The 20,555-nt window shown below is 38.0% G+C and overlaps 1 protein-coding gene across 2 annotated transcripts; it reads left to right on the plus strand.

Annotated features, from left to right (window-relative positions):
* Positions 1–2,226: 2,226 nt before the first annotated feature.
* LOC131461280 (6-phosphofructo-2-kinase/fructose-2,6-bisphosphatase 4-like) lies at positions 2,227–20,297 on the plus strand. 2 transcript variants are annotated; one of them, XM_058632426.1, is made up of 14 exons: positions 2,227–2,356; positions 10,860–10,976; positions 11,332–11,428; positions 12,003–12,069; positions 12,182–12,256; positions 12,342–12,398; positions 13,359–13,480; positions 13,563–13,770; positions 14,174–14,320; positions 14,406–14,510; positions 14,587–14,716; positions 14,887–14,949; positions 16,621–16,685; positions 18,859–20,297. In XM_058632426.1, the coding sequence occupies exons 1-14, from the start codon at positions 2,314–2,316 to the stop codon at positions 18,916–18,918; spliced, it is 1,356 nt and encodes a 451-aa protein (XP_058488409.1). In that variant the 5' UTR covers positions 2,227–2,313; the 3' UTR covers positions 18,919–20,297. The 2 variants fall into 2 exon arrangements, with proteins under 2 accessions (XP_058488409.1, XP_058488407.1); XM_058632424.1 differs by lacking the exon at positions 2,227–2,356 and adding an exon at positions 8,603–8,822.
* Positions 20,298–20,555: the final 258 nt, after the last annotated feature.

Below are 20,555 nucleotides of genomic sequence, written 5' to 3' on the forward strand. Positions count from 1 at the left end.
GAAAAACTGATGTGAAACAATCGACACAAGTTATTTTGGGACAGTGCTCTGACTCTCTTGAGGAAAATAGAGTGTTGTTCATTCATTCATTCATTGACTGCTCCTTTATCCTCCACAGGAGGGCCAGCTAGGGTGAACGTTGGGGCACACCCTGATCAGGTCACCAGTCCATTGCAGGGCAAACATACAGAGATGAGCAAGCATTCACACTCACATTCACAATAACACCATTTAAGAGGGTCCAATTTACATCTGTAAAGACTGGAAACACAAGGAAACGGCTAGCAGTGCTCAAATAGAACAAACTCCCCCTCAAATGCCTCTAAGCCTTATTGATTTAAACAAGCTGGATCAAGTGCAAGTCATTTTTTCAACCTGATGTAAACACGTGTCAAATCCACTAAATGATGGCTCAGTTCTGTTTTGCTTTCTTAGTTTCAGTCCTGGTTGACTGTCCTGACTGTGAAAGAAAGAAAGAAAGAAAGAAAGAAAGAAAAGAAATGACGAAAGGAAGGAAGAAAGAAACAGAGAAAGAAAGAATGAGAGAAAGAAAGAACAGTACAACATCAGTTTCTCTTCAAGAGTTTCACCCTGTCAAATGTAGCATCTGTTTGAACATGCAAATTAAGAGGACACACATGCATGCTTTGAATACATTTGATTAACAAATATCTACTACAACTGTTATAGTACTATTACAAAAAAGCCACAGGAGACATACAGTAGAGACAACCATGCATGATTATCTGCTGTTTTAACATTAGAGACACACCAGTGAGGGTCACAGGCAGGACTGTGTGTATTTTATATTCACAGCCAGCAGTATATACAGAAAGCACTTAAGGAAGCAACATGAACTCACACTGTGACCTAGTTTCTTAAAAATGAATAAATGGTTTGGTCCTGCAGATCCAAGTGGATCATTCCAGAGCATCACTGTAAAGAGGTCAGCACTGTCACTCTGTGGACCAGGAATGTCTCAGAGTGACAATAAATATGATTTAGTTGTCAGGAGAAAAAATAAGAATGTTATATCTTTCCTAAACTGTTAAAGACAGCACCTTTATTTAAAATCATTAGTTGGTCTTTTATTTATTATAGTGGAGGGACAAATGCATGTAGATTGTTTATCATGTGATATATGCACAAACAGTGTATTGTTATATTTTAATCTCAGCTTGTCAGCTGGTCAAAATTACAGTCACTTCAGTGCTGCAGGCTGCAGAGACCCAGGCCAGCAGTGTTTATTTGGTGACATGGCATTCACTACTGCTTCCTGCAAGTCTGCTGTGTAATTGTATGGAACTGCAGACCTAGATTAGAGTTACTCCACCCACTACCCTCAGCACATAGACCACGTACGCAACATCCTTCAATTAAGTGACAGAACACGTTGTCCTCATCAAATAGGTATGTGTTCAGCTGCATGTAGTGCTGTTTCCGTTGTAGCTCTCATTTCCTTTTTCTAACAATTGATGTAATTTTCCCACTGTGTGTCTTTTTCCTTTTATTCTTAAACACAACGTGCAGCGTGGGTCTCACTGTGAGGAGCTGTATGTCAACTTCACTGCAATGTGCACGTTCCTCCACACCTCCCCTGCATGCAAGTGACCCTGCTTTAAAGCATGCGTGTCATGCTTTTACACAGCATGTGTCATATCAACACATGAGGATGAGGAATTTTGACTTGCATTAAAGGCTGTGTGAGGACAACAAGATTCTAATAACTGACTCATGTGTACCAACACCTGTTAAACTGTGTTTGACCTCTCCACATTGTGCTTACTCGATAGAGGTCAGGGGTTAGGGTTATATGGGGTAAGGGGTTAGGGGTTAGGGTTACTTCCTGAATGTGCAGAAAATAAAATATTATAATAAATATTTAATTATAACATGCCTCCATAATCCCTGATGACATATTAATGATTTAATACAGTAGCCTACATATCTTTGTTGATGTAGCTTTAAGGCAGTTCTGGAGGCAACTAATACAGTGGCCAGTGATTGTATTTTCACAGTTAATATTGAATTCATGATCCCCTCTGACGCAGAATGTTGCACCTTCAATCACCTTCAAACAGTGGCTGGAGGTGAAGAAGACACAGTGCACCAGAACTGTACAATAACAACAACACAGGAATGCGCACGTGCGACGCGACAACGCCCCCCCCCCCCTCTCTCTCTCTCTCTCTCTCTGTGTGTCTTACTCCTTCTCCCTCTCCCTCTCTCTTCATTCATTGCTACACTGTGCTGCTGTGGAGACCCACTCACTTTTCTTGACACGCTGGAAAGAAGAGACTTTTAACCAGGACCATGAGGGGCTCCGGTTGCCCGAGAAACGCGCGTGACAGGGCAGGTAGGAAGCATCCTCCGGCTGGAGCCTCACTTAGTTTTTTTCTCGTGTTTTTTATTTTTCATTTATTGACACTGCTCTGTGTGTGTGTGTGTGTGTGTGTGTGTGTGTGTTGTGGGTGTGTGTATTCGTGTATGTGCAGAGTGTACTCAGAGCTAGCAGGCTGTTGAAGTAAACAAGCCTGTGTCACGTAGGCGTCGAAGCTGACACTGCTTCTCTTTCTGACTAAAAGAGGCGGGACTGACTGCGACGCGCACACACACACACAGCGTTTGAGGTTTAATAAATACAGACAATACTTAGGTGTTACTTTTGCAGAAAGCAGAGATAACTGCACGCTGTGAGAGCTAACCTCTCCGATTAGCCTGTAAGCTAGCTGCAGTGGAGCAGTGACAGTTACACTAAGAGGATGTAAACAAGACTGTTCCTGCTCGTTTACATAAATATCTGTGAGCATCCAGTCATTGTATGCCCTGTCATAGACTACCAGACTGACAAAGTTATGGCTGAAGAAAACTTGTGGTCACCAGGTCAAGTTTTCGTGTGTGTGTACTTACTTGTATTTGTTACCTTTTTAGTACCTTTTCTGGCATAGACACTGACTTTGTCAGGACCAGTAGTCCTCATAGAGACCAAAACCTGGTCCTTATAAGGCATAATCTCATTTCTGAGGAACTGCTTAAGTTATGGGCTAGTTTCATTTGAATTGTGGTAAGGTTAAGGTTAGCATTGGACATTGACTGGTTATAGTTAAGGGATAATGCATTGTTTAGGCTGCTCAAATGAATGGTGTGTGTGTGGTATGTGAATCATCCAATACTTCCTTCTTTTTTCTTGGTTCTTAGTATCTTTAAAAGCTCCCATTTATACTGTTCCACTTCCCAGGAACTGTAGCTCTCCTAACTCCATTCTCTGAGCATGACTTTTTAGGAACTTTCTGTTCCTTTTGTGCTTTTTTTTATTAGTTGGCATTACTGTGTTGCCATAATGATTGTTGCATAGCCACTAAACGTGTCTCTTAATGACATGCTTTACTCAAACTGTCAGTGAAAGTTTCCTACAAACTCACAGAGGGGAGGTTGTGTTGCTATTATTAGACACATTTGTTGTTCCACAATCTTGGCTGAGGTCCAAGGGTGACTGGGGCACGCACTTCCTGAAACGACCTACCTGTAGAGATCTGTTTGGTGAGCTCATTGTCCTCTTTTAAAGGTGCAGCGTGTAAGAATAGGTGACATTTAATGATGACAGATTTTAATAAATGGAGGACTCCTCTGCTCATCTTTTGTCTTTTACATCCCTGAAAGGATGTTCTTCATTTGTGTAGTAATGTTCCTCTTCAAAATAATAAATGCCTGCTGTTGTTTGGTTTGTCCATTTGAGCCATTTTAGGAACATGGCGGCCCAAGATGGTGGTCTTTATATTATTGCCTAAAATAATATAAAAGGCCAATTCCAAGGTTTCCAAAATCAAAGTATTATATTTAATTTCAGCCAATAGACACTGGACCTATAAATCCCTTTTTAAAAATCTCACTTTTACAGATTTTACGGGATGTCTGAATTTTATCTTTGAAAACATTTAATACTTTGTGGTGTTTAATCACAGTTGGCATCTGTAATGTTGCATTGTTGTGATGTCTTCATTTGGACTTAGATTTTATTGATTCATATATTTATTCTTTAATGGTGTCATCATAAATTGGACACTCTAAATTGAACATAGGTGTAAGTGTGAGTGTGGATGGTTTGTCTCTACATGTGCCCTGTGATGGGCTGATGACCTGTCCAGGGTATACCCTGCTTTTTATCCTATGTCTACTGGAATTTGTACCAGTAACCGGATAAAGTGTTAGAAGTTGAAGGATGGATGGATGGTTTTTATCATGTCTTGTTCCCATGTTTGATTTTAATTGCATTGTTTGCCCTCAATTTGTATACTGTAAATTACTTACGGTTTGTGTGTTCTATAAATAGTTATCATTATCGTCATCATTATCAGTTTATATTTAGACTGTACATAGACTTGCATGCCTCTTATGTTTCTATCGTGTAACATATTCTGGAGCTGCTGAACTGTGAATTTCTCTGTGAGATGAATAAAGTATCTATCTATCTATCTATCTATCTATTATTATGTGGGTCATGGTCAGTTAGAGGTGTCTGCATGTTTAGAGGCTGTCACTTCAAGGCCATTATATCTCATGTTATTCAGGGAACTGCAGCATTGAAAGAACCTGCACACACAGATCATCTGAACCACTGCTGATGCTGTGGCCAAATGTGAGCCAAAGGCTAAGTTATTATAAGAAAAGACCTTTATGTAACTGTTAGTCATGTAGCCTCCAGGGCAACATTGAATTCACTATGCTGTCATGTTGATGAAGGCCATGTCGAGAGGCCAAACACTGCTGTACCCTGTATAAATGTGGTCAGAGTTGCTCTAGTCACTGCAGTCTGAGCTGTTGTAGCAGATGTGCAAAGGAAGAACAGCTTTCAGGCTGTGTTGTGAGTAGGTGATGAGCTCTGCTGGCCGTCTGCCTGTACACAGAGAGGAGGGGCAGGGGCTGAGCAGAAAAACAGGAAAAACGTAATAGAAAGTTGCAATCGTTTGTTTGAGGGGGCTGGTCTTTTTTATTTTAATAGTCAAATATAGACAGCATGTTCTCATTCGGCATGATACTCACTGTTTATATGCATATTTACAAATTAAGAAGTTTCCATTGTTAACAATAATAGGATAAGATAGTCCTTAATTAGGGGAATTTACAGTGTTATAGCAGCAAAGACAGTGAAAAATAAAGGTAATAAATAGTAGGTACACATGCTTTACAACATTAGATAATATATGCAGCACAAGCTTAATATTTACGATGTAAATATTGAATACCAATTGCACTATACTGAAATCAGTGAAGGTTGAGATTCATGAAATTGTGATGCTGCAGGAAGGCGTGTTATGGAAGCATTGTGTTTGCTCTACGTTGAGAGAGCCCATGTAGCCTGAGAGAGAGAGAGAGAGCTCTGCTGCAGACCCTGCACGTATTTTATAAGGACATTTCACAATGGCTGTGAACTCAACAGTGCATTATCCCCCTGCTCCAGAAGCTGCTGCCTGCACAAAATCGGCCTTCTTTTAAAAATCTTTTTTAAAATGTGTGTCCATGTTTGTCTCTTTCATACCCCTGCTCTAAATAAGCACGGTGAATCAGACTTGCTTATCCTTATCACAGACTGGCTCTCCTGCACCTCCCTCCCTCTGCTGCTCCATATCTGGGGGAAAGTTCACCAGCTCACTCTGAATCTCATTACAGGCTTCAGGCAGAGCTGGAGCCTGCGTGTGTGATGTTTGTGGTGTGGTGCGCATGCTTACATTATGTTCGTCTGCACTGTTCCAGCATCCGTTTTTGCATCTGGAAGATTTCAAGTGCAGTGATGTTAGTGTTATTTAAGGACATGCTGCTGCTTCTGTCACACACAGTTTGACACAATAGGCCTGTCAGAAAATGGTGAAAAATGTTTTTAGATGCTTCCCTATCCTCTAAGTGATGACAACCTTTCATCCAAAATCCAAATATATAGTCATAGAATGTCATAGAATAAACACAACAGAGCATATTCATGTTTAAGAATCTGTTATCACAGGGGTTGTTTTCATTTTTAAAAACTGATAATGATAATGAAATGTAACAAGGCCCTTTATAGATCAACAAGCGTAAACAGAAGGCCACATATAGAATACCCCAATAATAGTAATAATAATAACAATAATAATGCATTTTCTTTGTCCCAAAAGTATATGGCGAGTCCTGCACCTATTGTATGGTAGAAGCTGCCAACACATACAGTATGTGCCATGCTTTCGTGGAGGCTGTTAAAGCCAAAAATAAAAACAGGGCAGAACTCCAGCTCTTTAGCAAATGTCCATTCTATGTTTCAGTGTGATTTTCAGTTGTCAACATACTTTAAATCCTGATGCAACGGTGTCAACCTGACATTGTATTCTTATTAATTGTATTTACCTTTAACTCACATCAGAATAATGTTATTTGGCATCAAAGTTGGTTAATTTCTCTCACTGGTGTGAGCTTCTGCAGCAGTAATGATCTGTCAATCTGCCATTAAGCGTTTTTAAAGAATACATTTTATTTGTGCTAAATTCAACTAAAATCAGACTAAAAGTGTATAGGTCTTGTGCCTGCTTTAAAAATAGCAGCTTGTCTCGGTACAGCGTCTGCTTCACTAAATACAAGCACACACTGCCACCTGGTGTCATATTTGTGACACTACAACAAAGCTCATCAACGCTCAGTAAAAAAAAAAATATATTTCAATCATTATATTACAGTAAAACTGAAACTATTTTATTTGTAAAAAACAGCTATGGCCTAAATGTAATGATTTATTTCCTTAACAGTAAGACTTTCTTTTTCTTTTTTCTTTGACATTTTCTAATGTCACTACATTGCTGCTGAATATTTCTTGACTAACTGATTAAAATTTGATATAGAACATGAGATAATAATGAATTGTACCTCTTATTATTTCTCAATTGTCATTTTCTCAAAATGACAATTTCTCTATTTCCTTGCCTCAGTCCTAAACCCAAATACATTAAATTCACATTGTAAACAAAGAAAGAAAAACAGTTATTTTAAACTTTGAAAAAACTAATGAAAAAAATTAATCATAATAATTGCTGAATTTGATTATTTCCTTATTGGATTGTTTTTTTAATCACTTTATTTATTTAAACTCAGTCACAGCTTATGTGGTAACTATTCTACTTTTGATTATTCAATTGTTATATGCCAGTTAATGAAATGAGTATCTTTAACCCCAGATCGTTTTACTGTAAAAAAAATATTGATATAATTAAAAAAACATACACATAATAAATGCATAAACAACAGTATCAGGTGATCTATATCCTGTTGGATTCAATATTGGCATAATCACACACAGTATGTACAGTGTGTGTTGTTCGGTGCCTGTCGGTGATCATGTGAGCCCGTGGCAGGGTCGTGGGCCATTTGAGAGAATGAAGTGTTTTTTTAAATGAAGCTGAGGTCCCGGCAGTCTGCACGCCCGCCTTGTCCCCGCATTCTCTTCTCCTATTGGCTGCTGGGCTGCTCGTCTCATCTGTGATTGGAGGAATCGTCAGTTGCATTCACTGGCCATGTGTGCAGCGCATGAGCTCAACACTTGTTTTTCCTCCCACATCTGTTTTCACCCGTTGACACTGCACAACACAGATTCACCGCACGAGTTATTACGGTAATGGGATTCTTAGAAATGAGGACTTGAGGACTGGAAATGTTTGTGAAGAATTGAAGGAGTGACTAAAGGAATGTATTCATACGTAATGTCCAAAACACACAGTTTGCATTTATTTCCAAATATTTATATATCACTTTTATGATTTCAGTTTGATAAACAGTGGCAGTATGTATATATGTATGTATAGTATGTTTACACTGTGTATGTGTGTGTATATATGTGTATGTGTATATATATATATATATATATATATATATATATGTATATGTATATGTGTACATTTTAAATTTGGGCACTCCAGCTTTAAGGTCAGGTGTGTTTTGGACATTACGTATAAATACATTCCTTTAGTCACTCCTTCAATTCTTCACAAACATTTCCAGTCCTCAAGTCCTCATTCTAAGAATATATATATATATTTGTTTACATTTTTAATTTGGGCACTCCAGCTTTAAGGTCAGTGTTTGTGGGTGAATAATGTCAGTTTTTGTAGGTGAATAATGTCAGTTTTGTGGGTGAATAATGTCAGTTTTTGTAGGTGAATAATGTCAGTTTTTGTAGGTGAATAATGTCAGTTTTTGTGGGTGAATAATGTCAGTTTTTGTAGGTGAATAAGGTCAGTGTTTGTGGGTGTTTGTAGGTGAATAATGTCAGTTTTTGTACGTGAATAATGTCAGTTTGTGTAGGTGAATAAGGTCAGCTTTTGTGGTTGAATAAGGTCAGTGTTTGTGGGTGTTTGTAGGTGAACAAAGTGCTAAATGATGCAGTTTGAGTTTTGTAAAACAGTGATTTAGAATGAGTGACATTTGAGTGATACCAATGCGAATGTGCACAGAGTTTAGCAGTTGAGAGACATGCTGACACAAGTTTCGAGTTTTCAGAGTTGTTTTCCCTTCCTTCACTTTGTGTTGCGCATTGCCTCCAGTAGTTACGGTAGTGCGGGGCTGGCGTTGCTCAGCTGATGTGTGACATCCATTCACTCCGCAGACTCCTGCTAAATCAGACTGACTTGAAGCCTCCGCCTCAGTGTGTCGCCGTATGTGATCAGAGTGACAGATCACTGTTCAGTCAGCCACGATGTTGGACAACGAAGACTTTGTGTTGGACACTTCACCGCGCGAGCTCACGCAGAACCCGCTCAGGAAGATCTGGCTGCCCTGCAAAAACGGGCACATTTTGCAGAGACGGGGTAAGAGGACACGCATCTGTGTGTGTCAAGTGCCGCAAAGACTGAGACCGGGGAGGTGATGCGACGTGTTTTCCTCAATATTATTCAATCATATATCTGTTTTTGAACTTGTAGATATTGCGTTTTGTGTCATTTTCGCAGTGATATTTGGGATGGTACGCGCCAACAAAGTCGCATAAATGTCTTTCTTTTCAATTTGGTATTATGATGCATCACGCGCAAGTTTGTCTGGCTCATTTTTACCTAAAACAAAACAAATTTGCTGCACAGAGTTAAATTACACCTGAACATCTTTTGGGAGAAATACTTGTAATTTCACTTAATTGAATTTGACCACATGACACACACACACATGACTCCAATGCATCAATTTAGAAGGATCCAGCATGTCTGGTATTGTTGGACAGCCAGTGTGAGTGAGTGTGAGCTGCTGTTGTGTTGTTTCTTCTTTACTCCCTGTAGGTTGGTCTCTTTTCTGCTGAGTCAACCCCTGTCGGCTTCAAGCTGTTTCCCTTTAGATTAGACTTCATCATGATCCAGTCTCTCTCTCCCTTTGTGTGTGTGCGTGATCAACACCTGACCCTCTTATGCTTACTTTCTTATCAGTTTATCATATCATATCAAATGATGTGATATGATGGCGTGTACTAATGAATATGAAGAGATTTTAAGGGCAGCCCATGGCCAAGAGGAGAGGAATTGTGCTAATAACTGGAAGGTCGCCACTGTGGCTGGGTTGTGTGTGTTCAGTCCTGGTGTGTAATGAGGATGGGTTAAATGCAAAGTGAGTCAAATTCACTATCACTAATAGGTGCGTGTGCACAAATGACTTATTGTAATTATATTTGAAGATTTAGGACTCTTGTTTTTTAAGAGGAGTCTTAATTTGAAGACTAAAAAAAATAGAATAACGAGATAACACGAGTATAGACAAAGAAATCAGTTGATAATAATTGTGAAACACGTTTGCTCCAGAGTGAAAGTTTAAATGTGACAACACAGAAATCAGAGGTAAAACATGCAAAGTGAGTATGAGTTGGCTCCAGCTGAAATAATATGTGGCTGCAGAATCTAAAAATGCTTTGGCTCTTGTGCTTTTTGCTCACACAATCCTGAGCAGCAGGACCAAGTTGGTACAGTCAGCACACACTCGCCTACTACTGCCCTCTACTGGTGAAAATAAGTATTGAGTAACACAAGCCTCTCAAAATAACTTTCACTAGATAAATAACTCAATTAGAAATATTCACAAAATATTTACAATATAATAATGATCTGCAAAACAACAATTGTGGACTGCAGTCAATCAATACTTAGCAAATTCATTGCGATTTCTCAGCCTCTTAAATGTAATTATTTCCTGGTTCCTTTGCCACAGTATAACAAAACAACAACAAAAAAACAAAGTGAATGTATTTGCTAAATTGAAAAACAACTAATTTGAGGAGATTTCATTTCAGGGTTTCGAAACACAGATCAACATTTTTCACAATTTTTGGAACAATCAGTTAGTCTTAATTAGCAGCTCTCTCTATCACACACGCACACATACAGACAGACACAAACAGTACGTGTCTGTAAAGATGTGGGGGTTTCAGTGAAATCTGCTGAAATGAAGTCAAAGCTCAACTGTAAATACTACTTGTCGAGACCAAACCTGACCGTTAGATGTTTGTTTTAAACTCTGTGTTGTCTTTAATTAATCCTCATGTCCGTTAGGCCGCCTTTCTCAGTAGAAGGTCGGAGCTGTTTACCTTTGAACACCTTTAAAGCAGTAATTAAATACATGAATAAACATACAAACAATGTTGACAAGTCTTGTTGTGAAATAAAAACCACTATCGTTTATTGACTGTTTCTGTACGTGTGAGGTTTTTTATTTTCAACCATCCATGTTTTTTCATTATATATATATATATATATGTATTAAGTGTTTTGCCGTCAGTGTTAACCACAGTTTTCAGTCAAATAAATGCCCGGAGTATGTTTAATGGGTTAAAAATGTGTGTTTCTCTGTCTCTTCCCGTTTTCTTTCAGTATGCATGACAAACTGCCCGACCCTCATCGTGACTGTGGGACTTCCAGCCCGAGGAAAGACTTACATTTCAAAGAAGCTCACTCGCTATTTGAACTGGATAGGTGTGCCAACAAAAGGTACAAACTGCACCACACACAAACACACGGTTTGTGTTGTAGTCAAGCCTCCGACGGCCTTTTCACTCTCTCCCATCCTTCCTCTCCTCTCCCTAGATGAAGAAAACTGTATATTGTGCTTTTTCTTAGAATACACAATGTTTAAAATTCTATCAAGTCCATATTAACAATGTTAAACAATGTTTCCCTGTATATCTTGATTCTAAATGCAAAGAAAGAACAGATAATTAAACTTAAGACAATAATGTGTTTTCATTATTTGAATTTGAAAATAAAAAAAGTTGAAGCCTAATTATTCACACACATACTGTATTTACCTACGACTTTACAATAAAACATTTTCTATCTGCTCTAGAGTTCAATGTCGGAGAGTATCGCAGGGAGTGTGTGAAGATCTACAAGTCCTTTGAGTTTTTCCGTCCAGACAACGAAGAAGGCTTGAAAATCAGACGGTGAGTCTGTGCTGGATTCTCTACGAGTCAAACTGTTGCTGGATTTCCAACGTTTTTATTGCAATTGAAGCTCATTTAAGACATTTCTGTGGCTTTTTTGTGTCATATTTGTTTCCTTTAAAAGTGGATCGACATCAGTAATGAAGCTCATGAACCATTTTTAAATTTAAAGAAGTGGCAAAAATGACTTAACGCAACATGCTCATTAGGTTTTATATGAATCTTTGATTACATACACAAAAACATGGAGCACACATGTCTAAAGGAGGGCAAAAAATAACCATGATGGAGGTCACACTTAGCTTTGTCTACACTTGAAGCATGTGTAGAGAAACAGGGAACCCAAGCTGTTCCTAAACAAAGCCGTGGAATAGAAAAACAATTATTTAAGTAAGTAAGAAGAACAATTTGTAAATCCACGCTTGTCTTTTATCTTTTCTCACACATCAAACTAAAAAATATTGTGATATAACTATGAGCTACTTGTGTAGACAAACTGCTGTCCTGTTTGTCTTGGCTGCAGTCAACTGAGTAAACTGCTTTAATCTGACTGCGGTCTGTTGTTTTTCAACAGTCAGTGCGCGATGAGCGCACTCAATGATGTTCGGCAGTACCTAAGTGTTGAAGGAGGACAGGTGGCGGTGAGTCCTTGATACTGTCGATGAGGAATGAGGAGGATTTGACTAATTAATATTCCAACAAATCTGTAACAAATACGGGCGGAGTAAGACGCTGTGTGTCCTGCTCTTTCAGGTCTTTGATGCCACAAACACAACAAGAGAAAGAAGAGGGACCATCGTCAAGTTCGCTGATCAGAATGGATTCAAGGTTTGTAAAACAAAGACTAATCAAACTTCTGTTCTCTCCTTGACTTTTTTCCTGTTTGTTTAAAAATGTCGTCTTATCTGTGCAGGTGTTTTTTGTGGAGTCTCAGTGTGAAGACCCAAATGTCGTTGCACAGAATATCGTGGTAAGTGTTGTCTCACTTTGCTCACTCCACTGTCATTTAAATCATTCTCATGATTTTTAACACCACATTTTTTAAAATAGGGAGCCACTTTTTACAGATCATGCACCATTAACACCTTATTCATAATATAGATCAAGAGCAGAATGCATTATACACTGCTCTGTTTATTACAACTTATATTATTTTGGATGGGTAAAACGCAGGGGCTGCTGGTGCCAATCCCAGCTGACATAGGGCAAAAGGCACAGGTCGAACACAGCCCGTCACAGGGCCAACACATGAACAATCATTCATTTAATATCATTTTTGCACATGTGAGAGGAAACCGGAGTACCCGGGCAAAACCTACACACACAAGAGAAACCAGACAGACAAACCAGCAACCCTCTTACTGTGAGACAACAATGCTAGCCACGTGTCACGTGTGACCAGACTGGGTTTCAGAAAAAGGAAAAGGAAGGAAAACAAATACCTCACTCAGAATAGACTGTAATCATTTGGGCTGTTTATTTTTTCTTTATGGGGTGCAGAATATTTGTTTTACAGTTGGTACATGGCCTGGTGGTAAATGCATCAGTGCACATGTGTTGTTAACAGCTTCAAATGATCAGACTGATATCAGTGAATCCTCCAAAGTGATATCAGTATCGGATCAGAAAAAGGTGTAAATATATAATTCTTCTTTGACCCAGGCTCATGGAACAACTGCTCTTAATAATACATGTTTATTTTTAATCATTTTCTAATGAGAGTTGGATAAAACGTGTTCTAAAGACTGCATCTTTAGTGATGATTTTGAAGGCAACGATTGCAAACACCTGAACGATACATGAACATGAAAGCTGATTGGTTGGGGAGATTCAGACAAACTTAGCATGAAAAAGAGCTAAAGGAAGTATCAGACGGCCGATTTCTCCTTCTCTGTGCTCACGTCCTCTCCCTGTGTTTCCTCTCCTGTAGCAAGTGAAACTGGGAAACCCAGACTACATTCACTGCAACACAGAAGAGGCCATTGAGGACTTCATGAAGAGAATCAAATGTTACGAGTCCTCCTACCAGCCTATGGACGAGACTCTGGACAGGTGAGAACACACAGTAAAGACTCGGCAGTTTCAGTCATCCAACCTCAGGTTTGAAAACGTCTAACTGTCCGTCCTGCTTCAGGGACCTGTCTTACATAAAGATCATGGACGTGGGCCGTCGCTACCTGGTGAACCGCGTTCTTGACCACGTCCAGAGTCGGATTGTCTACTACCTGATGAACATCCACATCACGCCGCGCTCCATCTACCTGTGTCGCCATGGTGAGAGTGACCTCAACATCAAGGGACGCATCGGAGGAGACTCCGGCTTGTCTGCCAGGGGCAAGGAGGTGTGTCTTTATGTCCAGCAGAGTGGTACAGTGATTGAATTATTAGGTTATGTAGAATAAAGTATAATTTACAATTATGCTTTATTTACATTTTGATTATTTCTATATATATATATACATATATACATATAATAGTAACTTAATGGTAATCCTATTTATTTTAATTAACTCTTAGATCATGGTGAGTAATGCACTAATTCTGTTTATCGAATCATTAATTTTATTATCGAAACTTGTCTTTCATTACTTAAACGGGAGAAGTGGGCCTCAGAAGATTTGTAGTTTGAGAAGCTCTGGTTTTTAACACATACCATACCTCTGTAAGGATGATTTACAGAGAAACCACCGATTTATTGGGTGGACATAATTAATTTAAATAAATCCATTGTCTCTTGTCATCTAGTTTGCCAGAAATCTGAGGAAATTCCTCCAGGAGCAGAACATCAAGGACCTGAAGGTGTGGACCAGTCAGATGAAGAGAACGATCCAGACTGCAGAGAGCCTGGAGGTGCCGTACGAACAGTGGAAGTCTCTCAACGAAATAGATGCTGTACGTCGTGCACATTTTTGTGTTTTTGACACATGAATAAAGCTGATTGCACATGAAGAAGCTAAACCTGCGTTCCACATTTCAGGGTGTGTGTGAGGAAATGATGTACGAGGAGATTCAAGAGAATTTCCCTCTGGAGTTTGCAATGAGAGACCAAGACAAGTACCGCTACCGTTATCCTAAAGGAGAGGTAAATGTCTGAAAGAATCTCATCTTTTAATGTTGCTGTGCTTATTTCAAATGTTTGACTCGTCTGTGATTCTCAGTCTTATGAAGATCTGGTGCAGCGACTGGAGCCTGTGATCATGGAGCTTGAGCGGCAGGAGAATGTTCTTGTGGTTTGTCACCAAGCTGTGATGCGTTGTCTTCTCGCATATTTCCTGGACAAGTCTGCCAGTAAGAAGAAATAACTTTTTAACTATTTTATAGTGTTTTAGACAAATGTTTTTGAATTGCATTCTTCTACTCGGCTTTAATTTTCAACCTCAAACAAAAAAACATGTTGTACAGCCTGACCTTGAAACTTTGATGTTTTATAACTTATATAACGTCTCTTGTCTCTGCAGAGGAGCTGCCTTATCTCAAGTGCCCTTTGCACACTGTGTTGAAGTTGACCCCGTTGGCATATGGTGAGTTATATACTGTCCTGTTATGTTAACTGTTTGTTGACCATCACCATGGTCCTACCACAGGAAGTTACTGCAGTGTTTGGAGTTTGATTTTGTGACCGTGTGTGGGTAAAATGACCAAAGGCAAATATGATGATGCTTTATTTCCACTATATAATTATAATAAGTGTAACAGGTCCATGGACCCCACACACACTGCCTGTGAGATAAAAAAAAAATGACCATGATAAAGGCTGTATTTTATTTATTTCTTTTTAAAAGCTTGATAAAGCAATTCTCATTTTGTAATCTATAGATTAGTTTGTATTTCAACTATTTACCATCAAATGATTCCAAGGGTATATTTTGATTTTGTATGGTAGCCATTTCCAAACCTAAGAATGTCACTGCCCACCAAAACCTTTATATTCTATTTTATTTATTTCATAAAAATACAGAAAATCACATTTGAAGTTTGAATCAGACCTCTGCACATCTATACAATAAAATAAGACTTCATTTTGCTCCAAGAAATGTAGGTAATTAAAAATAACTTTTACCTATGACGTGTATAGTGATGTTGAAACCTTGTCTGTACATCTACTATTAATCCTTTGTTTTCTGTTGGTAACATTCTAATTATCTCCCGCTCTCTTAAATGATTGAATCAAATGTAACGTTTCTCACATTTCTATGTTTGTCAAGTGTTATTTACTGCATATATAAATGACCAAATTGAAAAAACAAACAAACACATCTTCTGTTCATGTTTGTTGTTGAAATGATCAGTTGTTTTGTCAGAGAGGCTTTGCACACTCAGAAAGTGAACACAGTACAACACGTTTCAGTGGCAGAGGTTCAACTTGAATGAACTCAGTAAAGCTTTAAAGTTCCAGTGTGTAAAATGTAGCAACATTTATTCCAAGTGTGTTGGAAAACCTATTTTGTTATGAAAAGATGGTCCAAAATGGCAGCTGACCCCACTCCTGATATAAATATAAAAGGCTCAATCTGAGGTGATGAAAAACATGCAACTTGCAAAAAGATAAGTATCATTATTGTAGCTTCAATTTCTGCCAAATTAAAATGATTAAACATTTATTTTACACACTGGAACTCAAAGGATACTTTTGCAATTTTGTTGTTTTACTGTAAGAATTTAAGAAAAATTTATTATTTTGACAGGGTTGAGCCAGGATACAGTTCTGTTTGTCAAAACACAAAGAGGAAATTAATTTTTTAAGAAAATCCACTTGATTTGTTTAATTTAGAAATTCCATTTTACCTTCAGACAAACATTTGAACACATTATTATGCAAACAAATGAATATTTTTCCCTCAAACTTAGACTGAGGAAAAGTCAGTCTTTCTACAGCCAGTGTGAAGAGAAGGAGAGATGATCATGGGCAACTTTTAGGTTGACTATTATTCATTTAGGTAATTAAAAATAACTTTGGGTGTTGAGACTTTGTTGAATGAACTTCATTTTCTGAAGCTGAAATCCAGATGAATTAACTTGTTTTAAAGTGTAGGATACATAACAAAGACCTCTGTAAATGATCCATTTATTGTCAGTTATATGAAACTCTTTGACTAAACTCAGAGCTGAAATCCTTTCTATAGTTTGTACTGTATAGGACACATTTCTGAATGTAATTCAAACTAATCTTGGTTGTGTTTGCTCTTACTCAGGCTGCAAAGTGGAGTCTGTGTGTTTAAACGTGGAAGCTGTGAACACCCACAGAGACAGACCAGAGGTACGTGTGTGTGTGTGTGTACCTCAGGCAGCACACTCGTGTTACACAGCACAGGTAACTCAGGCACCTCGAATCCACTTCAGGTGTTCTCACCATTATCTCCCTCCTGAAACCAAACCGAGCAGTCGGTGCTGATCCGTTCCTCTCTTTTCATTGCACAGAGAATATAGATCTCTCACACAGGAAAGTGTGTGCGAGTCTTCGTCCAACCTGTGATTCCCGACGGCAACCGAGACGAGAGTTACTAAAAGCAGACTCAGATCAAACCCTTACAAATAATCAGTTCTGTAGACTTAAAATAAATCTGCCACATGATTTTGATAAGAGCATGAATGAAATGATGAACAAAACATAAAAAGATCAGTCCTTAATGAAACACATTAGATCTGATCTTCTACAAATATGATCTAAAATGTATCTTTATGATGGATTATAATGTATAGATGTACAGATAAAGAGGTATTTATGACGTGTATAGTGATGTTGAAACCTTGTCTGTACATCTACTATAAATCCTTTGTTTTCTGTTGGTAACATTCTGTTTTTATCTTTGTTAAACTGATTGTTTGCTCCCTCCCACTTGGTTGAGGTTGATTGTTGCACATGTGTGAAGTAGCACTGACCTACGTTATATGATATGAAGCACTCAAAATGCACTCAAAATGGTGCATATGGAGTGAGAGACAGAGACAGAGAGAGACACAGAGAGACACAGAGAGAGAGAGAGAGACCTTTTTCCTATTTTTAACTAAGACACTGACACTCTAACTCCATCCTGAACATTTCACTGGTCTCAGCTCGATCTCTCTGTGCTGTCCAATCCAAAGCATCATGCTGTTCATTTATTTCCATGACTGAGACTTTTTAACAAGCCCATTGTCTGAATGCTAATGAATAGTCAGATAATTATTATAAGTATATACTTATATTAGTATAAGTATATACTAATTTTTATTCCATGTTTACTTTATAACCTGTATTGAGTGTAGATAAGGGATAAATTAACTCCACCTCAATATGAAGGATGATCTGCAAAATTCAGTTTTGTATATTAAACCACTAATTATCTCCCGCTCTCTTAAATGATTGAATCAAATGTAACGTTTCTCACATTTCTATGTTTGTCAAGTTTTATTTACTGCATATATAAATGACCAAATTGAAAAAACAAACAAACACATCTTCTGTTCATGTTTGTTGTTGAAATGATCAGTTGTTTTGTCAGAGAGGCTTTGCACTGAACACAGTACAACACGTTTCAGTGGCAGAGGTTCAACTTGAATGAACTCAGTAAAGCTTTAAAGTTCCAGTGTGTAAAATGTAGCAACATTTATTCCAAGTGTGTTGGAAAACCTATTTTGTTATGAAAAGATGGTCCAAAATGGCAGCTGACCCCACTCTTGATATATATATATATATATATATATATATATATATATATATATATATATATATATATATATATATATATATATATATATATATATATATATAAAAGGCTCAATCTGAGGTGATGAAAAACAACAATTCATACAATCAAGTAATTGTTTACTTGCAAAAAGATAAGTATCATTATTGTAGCTTCAATTTCTGCCAAATTAAAATGATTAAACATTTATTTTACACACTGGAACTCAAAGGATACTTTTGCAATTTTGTTGTTTTACTGTAAGAATTTAAGAAACATTTATTATTTTGACAGGGTTGAGCCAGGATACAGTTCTGTTTGTCAAAACACAAAGAGGAATTTAATTTTTTAAGAAAATCCACTTGATTTGTTTAATTTAGAAATTCCATTTTACCTTCAGACAAACATTTGAACACATTATTATGCAAACAAATGAATATTTTTCCCTCAAACTTAGACTGAGGAAAAGTCAGTCTTTCTACAGCCAGTGTGAAGAGAAGGAGAGATGATCATGGGCAACTTTTAGGTTGACTATTATTCATTTAACTGCTCTCTAAAATAACAATACAACACCTTTTTATTATCATTTACATGTTAAAGTATTATCTGAAAAAGTTTTGACCCACAAGTTTAATTTATGTATTCAACTTTTGGAGAGACACGAGTATCTGATTTCATAGTCATTGTATTAATTTCCTCTGAGGAAAATTCCTTTTGTGAGGATCAGATGTTGGACTGAAACTCCGTCTCTTGTCGCTCTTTCAGAATGTGAATGTGCAGCGCACCACAGAAGACGCTCTGCAGACGGTCCCTGCTCACTTTTAATGGCCTGCACGTCCTGCGTCCGCTGTGACCTCGTCCTGACGACGCTGAACACAATAATGGGAACGGTGCTTATCGACTGCTCGCTTGTGGCAGCTTCTTCACTAACTGCAGACCAAGTATCTTCCTAGACTCCCAACTCTAAAGCACTTTCAGTAAATACATTTTTATACATCCGTTTGTTGTGAACTGTTCTGTCACTGTAGCTCGAGAATATTTTTGATATGTTGACCTGCCGTTATCGTTGCATTTTTAATATTCCCCTCAACTCCCACTGTCTTTTTGTGCCATGGTCGTACAGTACATCACATTGTTGTTCAGTATGTCGTGCGCTCCAGTGTTTGTGAAGCAAAACACCACAAAAAGACTGAGACACCTGGAGCTACTCCAACTAAACAAAGCTCTTCATCTCTGACCTTTATAGAAGACACATGAGCATTTTAAGTTAGTCTTTTTCCTTGTTATTGTTTTATATTCAGAGGGCAGTCTTTGTGCTGGGTGAACCTAATCTGAGTAAGAAAACATTTAAGATAAAAAAAATAAAAAATAAACCTTTCCACAAAGGATGGAAATAACAGTGTAACCTTTAACAGATATGTCTTTCAGAGCACAGTGCATTGAGAAAGTATTTATACTGATACACACAGAATTATACATTTCTTTGTGCAAATGTTTTTAATTGGAAAAACTCAGCTTTGACATTGATGTACGTTTTTATGGTCCAGTGTGTCAAAGTTAATACTCCTTCACTTACCCCTCCCTTTCCCAAAAGCATCTAGTAACTACGGTGGCCCTTGATGTTCTTCTCACTTTTAAGCAATAAGCTGCTACTTGAAAAAAGCTTGTTTGGCTGGAGTGAAGCAAGGCCCTTATTTATGATACTTGTTATGAAACTTATTGTAAGGCTACAAAAAGAACAGTACTTTTCTCTTAAAGCTCCAGTTTGGAACCTCTATCGCTCGTGTCTCCTCATCCACAGAGAGAAGAGAGACAGAAAAGAAGCCATTTGCTTCACACAACAATTTCCTCGTAGTAGTTCGCTAAGTTATGTGTCGTTTATCTGTATTTTACCTTGAGCACACATTACTTTAGTAATAGTTGATCACGTTTGTGAGAAGCTAAAATTGTCTGAACCTCCAGGATTAAAAAGATTTAAAATCCACCTTTTAAATCTTTTCATGGCCACGTCTTCTGTATGAAACTGTTCCTCGCACTGTGTGCTTCTTCCATCTTGCCTGCTCAGTTGTGACGTAAAATGCGGAACTATAGTGTGCAGATGTAACGGTTGAAATTGAAACGTTTAACCGATTAAACACTAATACAAACAAACCTATAGGTAGTACAGTACATTCCATTTCTGCCAATAAACCCACAAAATGTGACACAGTGGACCTGTAAGACCTTTTATCACATGTGAAATTAAGTTCTTGGTCACCTCTGTTTCCTATAGCAATTCTTTCTGCTCATTTTGGGGGAAGAGTCCAAAAAGTTTTCACTGCAGCAGAATTTTTGTGTAGCCTTCCCCCCCCCCCACATCTGTGCCTCGACATGTCTCTGAGCTCTGCAGGCAGATCCTTTGACCTCATGGCTTTGTTCTTACTCATATATATGTATACACAACTGTCAGCTGTGAGACTGTG

Source organism: Solea solea, chromosome 6 (genome assembly GCF_958295425.1).
Source record: "Solea solea chromosome 6, fSolSol10.1, whole genome shotgun sequence".
NCBI lineage: Eukaryota > Metazoa > Chordata > Actinopteri > Pleuronectiformes > Soleidae > Solea > Solea solea.

Excerpts from the sequence above, each read along its gene's own strand:
- LOC131461280 (XM_058632424.1), top strand. The coding sequence starts at position 8,711 with ATGTTGGACAACGAAGACTTTGTGTTGGACACTTCACCGCGCGAGCTC. Across the intron at positions 8,823-10,859 it reads GCACATTTTGCAGAGACGGG|TATGCATGACAAACTGCCCG; the intron begins GTAAGAGGACAC and ends GTTTTCTTTCAG. Across the intron at positions 12,070-12,181 it reads TTGAAGGAGGACAGGTGGCG|GTCTTTGATGCCACAAACAC; the intron begins GTGAGTCCTTGA and ends CTGCTCTTTCAG.